Raw genomic sequence first — 10813 nt, 5'->3', positions numbered from 1 at the left:
CGAGGCGTTGGACGGGCGCGCCCCGGCCTGGCCAGTGGCCGAGGCCAGCAGCACCACGGTCCCGAGGAGCAGCAGAGCCGACATGGCTCAGGTAGGGACGCCAGGCTGCGCCGGTCCGAGGACGGAGGCTGGAGAGGGGCGGAGGAGGGGGGGAGAGATGAGGGAGGGGAGAGGTGGGAAGGGAGAGCCAGGGTGGGATGCAAGCCGGAGGGACACGAGGAGGCGGGGGGAGGGGGACCGGAGGAAGAGAGAAGAGAGAAGCTGTCAGGTGGAGGAGGTAGCTCCAGACGGGCGCCCCTCCTGCGCTTAGTAGGGTGTTTAGCATCCCCATCCCTAGGCCCAAGATATCCCCCCTCTGCCCAGGGAGTGGGCACAGGCGTCTCTGGCTGGGAACCCACCCATATGGCCTTCAGCCCCCCAAATGCCTGTCCAGCCCGTCTCCTGTATTCAGTTATGTCTCTGCCTGTCTGTCCATCTCCCAGTGTCAGTAGAGTGGTAGTGTGGTTCATCTTGCTGCACCCCCACATCCCAGCTGCCCTATTGGGGAAGCCCAGCCCCGGGCTGGCCGCCCCATCTGTAAAGTGGGGTGAGGGTGCTGGGCATTAGGTGTTTGGGTGCTGACCCCGGCTCCCACACACAGGGGCTTGGAGCCTGGCCCAGCCAAGTGTTTCCCCCAAGAGTGTTTATTGCTGTCTTGAGCTGCAGAGGAGACACAGCCGGTAAGGGGCGAGGGGCAGAGGGAAGTGGGAGTCCGGAGGTGGAGGGGTGGGTCTTTCTACCATCTCTATGGCAACCGCTCAGGCAGGCCCAAGCCTTGCCTGTCCAAGTGGGCAGGAGTGGTTGGGGGAGGGTGGAGAGGAGGCCTGTCCTCCCTCCTTCAGGGAGGGTGGGCAGGCGGGACAGGTGGGTGCTTCAGAGCTGGGACTACAGGCAGAGCTGGGCTGGGCGCTGGGTATCTTTTCTCTGTGCTGCCTCCAATTCAGGAAGATCTTGACAGCTGTCACTTCAGGACAGCTGCTCAGAGGCTTGCTCCTCAGGGATCAGGGCCTGTACTCATCCCACACAGTGAGAGGGACACAGAACTGTTTTGCAGGTGCCCAGCTGACCCATGCCCACTAGGCATCCTTCTTATAATGAGGGTGATGCATGTAATACCGACTTATTGATGAAACATGTGAACTCATGAAGGGGCTGGGCCTGGTGGTGCACACCTGTATTCCTGGCACTCAGAAAATAAGGCAAGAGGATGTTGAGTTTGAGGCTAGCCTAGGTTACATAGTGAGTAAGAGGTGAGTGTGGCCTATGTATGGGATTATAAAGGAAGCCTGGACAAAGCAAATGCAGTGCACTCAAAGGACGGGTGGGTGAGATTCATTCAGTAAACATCTTTCAAGTGTTTTTATTTGTCCCTTTCCCTCAGGGGTGTGCACTGCCAGGGACACACTGTCAATCCAGCGGCTGGCAGTGGGGGCGAGGGGAGTTATGTGGCTCAGCTAGCTCCACCCTCTTCCACCTGGGATCCACCTCGCCTTTTGAGCTCCAGTCTGTTCCTATCCATGAACTCCAGCTGACAGCACTCAAACTCAGCTATGGGGCTGGGCTTGGAACCTGCGTCTCCAGACACTGAGGCCTATAAAATATGGATGGCTTAATCTTCACACAGAGAAGTGAGTTCTCTCTCTCTCTTCCTCTCCCTCCCCTCTGTCCCTTCCTCTTCCTTCCTCTCTCTGCCTCTCTCCTCTTCATCCCTCCCACCTTCCAGGAGTTGCTCTTGCACACAGCCTGTGAATTCCTTCATTCACTGGAGGCTGCCAAGGATAATTGGGCAAGTTGCACACTGCACAAGGGGGTCCAGCTGAGAGGCTCCAGTCCAGCTGGGTTCTCCTTTCCAAGGTGTCTGTGGCCGGCCAGCTGGGCACAGTGCCCTTTCAGCCTCTCACCACACATCAGCTGCCTGTCAAGCCATAGACTCACAAACCATAGACTCACATGCTTCCGGGACGGCAGCCTTCACCTCAACTGCTCAAAGGCTGCCTTTGGACTACCAGCACTTCTTCTCACTTTCCACTGGGTACTGGCCCCTGGCTGGGCTCTGTGACCCCACCATCCCCCTCTGCTAACAGAATCTTACTGTCCCCTGAAACTGTACCCCTGGGACAGGCACAGCTCCAGTGATTGCAGGGGTGGCACCCAGCTACACTTACACATGCCCAATCTTTGTACATCCCCTGAGTGCCAGGCTGTACCTCCAGTGTGGACAGAGGACACTAGTTAGATTCAAGGCTTCCCTGGCCTGGAACTTCCCCAGGCTGACAGTCCTGAGACAACGCACAGCAGCACAGCACAGGGCACCCAGAGAGGACACCAAACACAGCACCAAGACACCCCACAGCTGCTGAGCCTGGTGGCACACCTGTAGCACCCTCTTGACACACATGTATTCATGCACACAGCGCCATGTATTTCCACACATCTCCACCTACAGCACACAAGATAGAACCTGATGCTCAGCAGCCACACACAGCTCAAGAGCTGACCCTAGGACTGGAGATGGCCTTCAGTGCACAGAACATGCTTGCTGTGCCCCACGCCCTGGGTTCTCCCCCCCCCCCGCGCAATAAACAGTATAAAAGCAAACAGTAAACAAAAACAACAAACGCCACCAGAAAAATGGGCCCACACCCATGACCAGGTAAGTCAGAAGCTGGCAGGTGACACCCCACCAGGCCCCAGCTGTGCCCAGACTCCACAGTCTGCTGCTGCCCTCCCAACCTTGCTAGCTAGGGCAGCAGGAGAGCAGCGGACTAGGTATGCCGGGCCGCACGGCCACCCGAGGGTCCTGCAGCTGCAGCAGGAAGAAGGGTGCAAGAGAGCCAGAGCCCCAGGGGAGGGACGGATCCTGAACAGTCCAGAGAGAGGGGACACAGGGCTTGAGGTGGAAGAGAGAATGCGATGGAGGGGGAAACTAAGAACCTGGGGGAATCAAGGTACCAGTGTGGGACAGAGAGAGATGAATGCCCAGCAAGGAGTTAGAAACCCACAGAAGGTGACACAGGGTAGGAGGAGCAAGGGAAGAAACAGAGGGTGCCCGGGGGACAGCGGAGCAGAGACAGAGAAGGGGTAGAGACCTACAGAATCGGGGCTCAGAAACTAGGGAGGGCTGGTGAGAGGGGACACAGAGACCACCAGAAAGGATCAGAGACTCCGACATGGGCGGAGTGGGGTCCACAGGTGGAGACGGGGTTGAGGGTACAATGGGGGCAGGGCAGAGGATGAGGGGCGTCCAGGATCCTCCAGAGGGTTGAGGGTCGGGGGGGCCTTTGGGGTGCATCCCAGAGCAGGAGATGAGGTGAGAAGAGGGACGGGGGAGGGAGGGACACAGGGTCCGGCCCGCACCTCGACGCACAGTCCCGGTCCTCGGGGGTCTGATTGCAGCCCCAGCCAGGCCCCTGGCCTCCAGGTCCGTGGCTGATGGGGCCCAAGGGCCTCGGTCTCCCGGGGTTCCCCCCCCCCCGCACCTCCCGGGTCCCTGTCACGGGCCTTTGCGGCCCCCGCCCGGCTCGGCCGCCGGCCGGTCGCCCCATCCACCCCCCTCCCCCTTCGAGGGCCCGTCCCAGGGCTTCGACCCTCGCGAGGGTCTCTGTCCCGTTCGCGAGCGCGGCCGCCCCCCACCCCTGCTTGCTGCCCCCCGCTTTTGGAAGGGGTGGGCGGGGGGCGCTGCAGCCGGAGCTGTGTTCCCAGCGCAAAATAGACTCGGGTTGCCATGGTGACGCGAGCGCGGGCCCCAAGACGCAGCTCCGGGCTGAGGTGCGGAGGGGACACCTGGATCCGGAAGGCGGGGGCTGGGGTGCCGACACCTCGCGCCGGGACTCCCAGGATGGGCTCCGGGATCGGTGACACCGGCTTGGCTCCTTCAGCTGGGGGATCTCAGGGGTGGGGGACGCCTCGGGGGGCCCCCGGATCTCAAGAAGGGGCTCCGTGGGGTTTCGACTCTCCGATCCCCAAGGGCTGCAGACCGCTGGGACCTCCCGTGTCGGTGCCCGGCTCCTACGTCCCGGGAACCGGGGCCTTACGAGCTGCCGCAGCCCACCCTCCCCCCGCCCACTCTTCCGTGGGTCCACTCACCTGCCTGTCTCTTTCTCCTCGTCCCCGTGCCTCGGTTTCCCCTCTGTACCGGGTGTGGTCGCGCCCGCCTTCCGGATGCAGGATCCTGGGGGAGTCGGGGGTGTATAGCGTGGGGGCCGAGCACCGGAGGCAGCGCGCGTGTCTGCGAGCAGCGGGCTGGCTGCGCGCGCCGGTGCAGCGGGGAGGGGGGAGAGGCGGCGATGCGGGCTGCGACCCCGCCTTCCGCACAGATGTGGCCTGTGCCTCCAGCTGGCTGGAGCCGGGAAGAGGCGCCTCCCCCTCCCCACCTGCTGGAGACCCCTCTCTCCCGCCCACAGCCCCCGTGGCTTCCGGAACGCCCGCCCCCCCCCCCGGCCCAATAATGGTTCGGTCCACAGTCACAGCAATGTTTATTCTGCAAGTCCGGGTCCCATCGGTGACGCCCCTTCTCCTGCCCCTGCCCACCCTGGGAAGTGGCGCTGGGCCGAGCCCCGCCTCTGCCTCACTCCCAGCCAATTGCCGCACAGCTTCCCAGGAGTCTCATTTGCATTTCCTGGAGCAGCAGGCCAATGGGATAGCAGGACCACGCCCCCCTCCCCCGGGGGGCGGCTCTCCTGGACGACTGCACCACTCTGGGGATCCAGGGACCGGGAGAAGCGCTTCCAAGATGCCGAGTGACTGGAGGGTCGAGGCCCCGGGCTCAGCGGAAGAGGGGGTTCTGGCCTTGGAAGAAGCCCAGCAGCCCGCTATCAGGGGCGGGCTCCTTGATGATCTTCTGGATCTGCGAGTGGAGGGAGGAGGATTCAGGAGTGTCAGAGGTCCCCATCTCCATAGTGACAAGTCTGAGAGGTCTCCATCTCCATGGTGACAAAACTGAGGGCCACCATCTTACCTTCCGGGCCTTCTTGGCAGCAGCCTTCTCCAAACCAACCACTCTCAAAAGTTTCCCAGGGGCTCCCCTTCTGCCCTGCCTGCCTGGGTGAGTTCCTTCCTGTCTGCCATCTTGGGGCACCCGAGGCTTGGACCATGAAGGGCTTGGACCATGAAGGGCGAGGGCTCTGTCCCAGGCTGGCCAGGCCGTGCCGCCATCCCGAGGCCCATTTATGTACCCACCTCTTAATAGAACAAGGGCAACCAAGCACATTTCCTACGTCGAAAAGTCCCTCAAAGCCGGGCACTGGTGGCTTGTACCTGTCATCCTAGCTACTTAGGAGGCTGAGGTCTGAGGATCCTAGTTCAAAGTCAGTCTAGGCGGGAAAGTCTGTGAGACTCTTATCTCCAATTAAGCACCAAAAAAATTTCCTTGAGCAAAAGTAAAACTCAAGGACAGCACTTAGGCCCTGAGTTCAGCCCCAGGACCAACATGTGCACAGGCACACACACATCCCTCAAATGGCCTGGCATTCACACCTATAATCTTATCTACTCAGGAGGCTGAGATCCAGAGGATCAAGATTCAAAGCCAGCCATGGGCAGATAAGCCTGGCAGACTCCATCTCCAAAATAACTAGCAAAAAAGCCAAGCTGGAGCACCTGTGAGAGGCTGAGTTCAGATCGTAGTGTGGAGTGTATGTGTATGGGTGAGGGGGAACAAAGCCTGCACCTCCACTGCCTGAGCCTTATGCTGCTGGCCTGGATGCCTGAAGTAGCCTCTGCGGTGGTCTCTCTCCTCCCTTCCACAAATGCCCATGCCTATCCGTTGGTTTCCAGGGAGTCAGAATGACCTTTGTAACTGTCAGTCTGACAGTGGCCAGCTCTTTTTTTCCTGGGGCTTGAACTTAGGGCCTCGCTGTTGTTTGGCTTTTTTGCTCAAGGCTGGCGTGACACCACTGAGCCACAGCTCTACTTCTGGCTTTTTGGTGGCTAATTGGAGAAAGGAGTCTTACTTTTTTGTTGTTGTTGGGGCATGAAGCTTGAAATCTGGGCACTGTCCCTCAGCTCTTCAGCTCAAGGTGAGTGCTCCACCACTTAAGCCACAGAGGCATTTCCGGTTTTCTGGTGGTTGATTAGAGATAAGAGTCTCCAAGGACTTTCTAGGCCAGGCTGGTTTTGAACCAAGATCCTCAGATCTCAGCCTCCTGAGTAGCTAGGATTACAAGCGTGAGCCACTGGCACCCAACAGGAGTCTCACACTGAACCTTGATCCTCAGATCTCAGCTTGTGTGAGCATGCAGCTCACTTAGTCTTTATGGCCACTCAACATCTTTAGTTCATGTTTGGTGGTGTGTTGCTCACCCTGGAGGACACACTTGCTTGCTGTGCCCAGATGTATCCATGGGCCTGGATATCGTCCTATGCATGGGGCAGGGTGGACCACACAGGACATTCATTACCTCCTTGAAGTGAGGGTTGGCAGCGTCCCTCACAAGCTGCAGAATGAGCCCTTCACTGGTGGAGAGAAAGACGCCACTCTGTCGCATGCGGGCCAGGGCCACCAGCCGGTCCACCTGGCTGCAAAGGGTAAGAGCGAAGGGAGGCAGGTGTCCAAGCTGCTGCAAGAACATTCTGGTGCATCACAGGTGCCCTAGCTGCCCCCCGCCCCCAGGGACCTCACCTGCGAGAAGAACAAGCATCCACCACGACGTGAACCTGCAGCCCTCGGTCCAGTAGATCCAAGGCTGTTTGCTAGAGGCAGCAAGAGGTCAGCACCATGCCTAAACCACATCAGGGAGCACAGGCCTCAGGTGGGGACAGGAGTGGGCACTTGGGGGGGCACTTGGGGTCTCACCATGATACAGGCCTGGGCCTCCAGGCCACAGAGCAGCACAGACTTCAGCTGGGGCCGGCTGTCCAGCTCCTGCTGCAGGATGGGCACCATGCTGAAGCAGGTCTTGCTCAGGGCCTGAAGGCCCTCGGCCCCCAGCTCAGGAACTGTGGGGCCCAGGCCTTGCGGGTACTGCTCCGTCAGCAGGGCTGGGACACCCAGCAGCTGGGCCACCTGCACCACCAAGTGGGAACAGAGGCCTGGGTATGAGGGAGGAGTGCTGGGCCTCCACTGCCTAGTCTGGAGAAGGAGGAGGGGCCTGCACCTACTCGGAGCATGCGAGCTGCCACAGAGACGATCTGGGAGAAGTAGGCGACGTTGCGAAACTTCTCCTGCATGTCACACAGGAACAGCATGGAGGATTCCGGGGAAACACGGCCCAGGACATGCCTGGAGGTGGCCATTTCCTAAGGAGGCAGAGCAGCGTGTGCAGAGTCAGGTGGAAAGGGGATCTTGGAGCACAGCCTTGGGCCTCTGTCCAAGAAATGTTCCTGGACTCTGGCCCATGCACCCAGCACACCTGCCTCCACCTCCACACCACCACACTGTGGTCCACTGGACCTGGACACGTTCCTCCTCTTCCTGTGCAGTCCAGCAGTGAGGACATTTCTCTGGCTATGTCCACCCTGGGCCACCATGGTCACAGGCTGACTACTGCTTCCCTTTGTGGAGATGGTACCGTGTTGGTAGTCTTTACTTTTCCCCTAGAGCATGGATGCCAGGCTTCCTGGGCCTGGCCCTGCCCAGCGAATCTTCAATGAAGGCTTCCATCCTCACTCCATATCCAGGGGCATCCAGGACCTGCCCAGGCCATACAGAGCCCGGGATATGACTTCTGAATGACGAAAAGCTACACTGTGCAGGGCTTTGCCCCCCCACATCTCTTTGGGCTGGCAGGAGTATACACCTAAGCAACCACGGCACAGCTTCAGGCCCTCTGACCTAGAAATCTGCTCCTAATGCATTACCTAGCACTGGGTCCTGTGAAGTGATTATCACAGGACTCTGGCAGGGGGAAGGAGCAGAAACAAATCTAAATGTCCAGTGTCCTGCACTGGCTGCAGATTCCTATCATGGAACACCAGCGAGCTCTTAAGTAGCAATAAGGAAAAGTACTCAAGAGAATGAAGGGAAAAGGGAATGCCGCAAACACTGCTCCAGTTGTGCAGAAAGCCCGAGGTGGGGGTTGTCTAGAGTGCTTAGACCTACCACCACAGCTCCATTTTTGGCTTTTTGGTGGTTAACTGGGGATAACAGGCTCATAGACTTTTTTTGTCTGGACTGGTTTTGAGCCATTATTCTCAGATCTCAGCCTCCTGAGTAGCTAGGATTACAAGCGTGAGCGACTGGTACCTGGCTCTATGCTGTTTCTTTAGGATTTGGGATGTGCAAAAGGTCATCCAGTGGAGGGTAAATGTAAGATTTGCGTAATGTCAGAACTCACCAAGCCAAGCTGTTTACAGCTGTTGTTAACCAAGCTTGTTAACAGAGGTCAAGAGCAGGGCCTGCTGGGGGAAATGCCCCTTCTTGACTTCAATCTCCAGACCAGAAGTTCACGGTGTGAAAATGTATACACTTGAGTGCTCTTTTGTCCTGTACCACTTCTGTGTGTATATACTTCTCAAAATAAAAACACAACCAAAGGCCTCCAGGACCAGAGAATGAGACTTGAGGAGGAACCTGGAATGTAGATTGGTTAGGATCCCCAAAACAGATGTTAAGAGAGGAGGGAGGCTGGCTCAACTGGTAGAGACCTTGCCCAATAAGCACCAAGCTGTGAGTTCAAACCTCAGCACCACCAAAGAGCGGGAGAGAGAGAAAAAAAAACTAGTCATGGGACTTAGAATGTAGCTCAGTGGCAGAGTGCTTGCCTAGCGTGCATGAAGCCCTGGGTTTGATTCCTCAGTACCACATACACAGAAAAGGCTGGAAAAGTAGTGCTGTGACTCATGTGGTAGAGTGTTAGCCTTGAGCAAAAGAAGCTCAGGGACAGTGCCCAGGCCCTGAGTTCAAGCCGTGGGGCTAGCAGAAAGAGTGTGGGGGGGGGAGAAACAGAGGGGGAGGGAGGGAGGGAAAGGAAGGGGGGGGAGGGAGGGAGGGGGTAGGGAGGGAGGGGAGGGGAGACGGTGACACGTACATTTAGGGGCCAAGACACTTTTTTGGTGATATAGGGATGTGAATGGGGGAAGGGGGGGCAGCTAATTCCCCAACATGAGCCACGGCCCCAACCCCTTTGCTTCACATTTTATTTTTACGACTGGTGTCTCTGACCTAGGACCTCGGAGCACCACCTCACCGGGCACACCCACTCTCAGGGTCTGCGGGGAAGAGGAACTAGTCTGGGGGAGGAAAAGGCCGATTCGGTGGTGCGGAGTGGAGACGCCCCGCGGCGGCAAACCGAGGAGGGGGAAGGGGGTGGCTGGTTACCCGTTTCCCGCCCCCCCCCCGCCCTGCGCAACCCCCGGGCCCGACCCCGGGGTGTGCGGCCTGGGGCTGGCGGCACTCTGGATCCGGGCCTCAGTTTCTTCCAGAGACACCGGGAAGGAGCCCCACCTGCCGACGGGAGCCGGGATGCAGCCCGGCTGGGGACGAGGGCGGGCGCTCCCCGGGGCGGGGCGAGGGGCCGGGGGTCGCGGGCCCGCCCGCCCAGAGGACGAGGCGGGCATGGATCTGGGGCGGCGGGCGGAAACTTACCCGGAAGTGCTGGGTTGGAGCCGGCCCGGCCCCGTCTGCAGGCGAAGCTGGGAAGTTTGGGGGCTCGGCCCTCCCAAAGGTCCTAGGGTGACGGGGGTCACCGTTTAGTCCGGTCCTGGCACGTGGCCCGCCCCGCGCGCCCCTTCCCCGCCTGCCTGGGCAGATCGTCCAATCGGTGCTCGCCTCGCTCGGCCACCGCCCTTCCCTCCTGGCCAATCCGCAGGCTGCTCTGGCGCTTCAGGTTGGGGCGGGGGAGGAGCGTAGATCCAAAGGCTGATTCTTTTTCTTTTTTGGTCAGTCGTGGGGCTTGAACTCAGGGCCTGGGCGCTGCCCCTCAGCTTTTCAGTCAAGGCGAGTGCTCTATCACAGCGCCAGTTCCTGTTTTCTGAGTGGTTTATTGGAGATGAGTTTCATGGAGTTTCCTGCCTGGGCTGGCTTTGAACCGTGATCCTCAGAACTCAGCCGCCTGAGTAGCTAGGATGACCCGGTGTGAGCCACCGGCGCCCGGCCGAAGGCTGTTTCTTTAGTCTTAATTTGATTGTTGGTAGCAATGCCTCCGGGGCGGGGACTCAGAGGACCTAACCAATGGAAGGCGGAGGAGGCTAGAGTGGCAGACAATGGGAAGGGTGGTTCGGGGGTACTGGCCGCAAAGTCTTTACTGTTAGAAGACGGGCTTGCGTCTACCTCGAGGCAGAGGCAGGAGGCTCGCGAGTTCTAGGCCAGCCTGAGCTATATTTCAATATCCTTTCTCAAAAGAAAGACAGCCGGGCGCTGGTGGCTCATGCCTGCCATCCTAGCCACTCAGGAGGCTGAGCTCTGAGGATCACAGCTCAAAGCTAGCTGGGGCTGGCTGGGGAAGGGCAACTGTGTCTTCAGTGGTAGTGTACCAGCCTTGAGCAAAAAAGCTCAGGGACAGCGCTTAGGCCCTGAGTTCAAACCCTAGGACTGACAAAAAAAAAGTCTTGCAAAGACATTAGGTACAAACCAAGAAAGGATTAAGAGGTCCTTGGAGGAATCAGACCCTCTTTTTTTTTTTTTTTGAGTGGTTGATTGGAGATAAGAGTTTCATGGAGGGGCTGGGAAGGTGGCTCAGTGGTAGAGCACTTGCCTTGCATGCTCGAGGCCCTGGGTTCGATTACTCAGCACCACATAAGAAAAAAGCCGGAAGTGGCACTGTGGCTCAAGTGGTAGAGTGCTAGCCTTGAACTGAAGAGCTGAGGGACAGCGCCCAGGCCCAGAGTTCCGGCCCCA

General features: G+C 58.8%; 1 protein-coding gene across 2 annotated transcripts; it reads right to left on the bottom strand.

The window, feature by feature from the left end:
- Window positions 1–4497: 4497 nt before the first annotated feature.
- On the bottom strand, window positions 4498–9711 carry Isoc2 (isochorismatase domain containing 2). Of its 2 annotated transcripts, XM_013034575.1 has the most exons (6): window positions 9563–9711; window positions 7138–7275; window positions 6833–7042; window positions 6659–6729; window positions 6438–6555; window positions 4498–4885 (listed from the first exon to the last, which is right to left on the bottom strand). In XM_013034575.1, the coding sequence occupies exons 2-6, from the start codon at window positions 7270–7272 to the stop codon at window positions 4805–4807; spliced, it is 615 nt and encodes a 204-aa protein (XP_012890029.1). In that variant the 5' UTR covers window positions 7273–7275; window positions 9563–9711; the 3' UTR covers window positions 4498–4804. The 2 variants fall into 2 exon arrangements, with proteins under 2 accessions (XP_012890029.1, XP_012890030.1); XM_013034576.1 differs by lacking the exon at window positions 6833–7042.
- Window positions 9712–10813: the final 1102 nt, after the last annotated feature.

Source organism: Dipodomys ordii, unplaced genomic scaffold (genome assembly GCF_000151885.1).
Source record: "Dipodomys ordii isolate 6190 unplaced genomic scaffold, Dord_2.0 Scaffold191, whole genome shotgun sequence".
Lineage (NCBI taxonomy): Eukaryota > Metazoa > Chordata > Mammalia > Rodentia > Heteromyidae > Dipodomys > Dipodomys ordii.
This window is presented reverse-complemented; position numbering and strand designations above follow the sequence as displayed.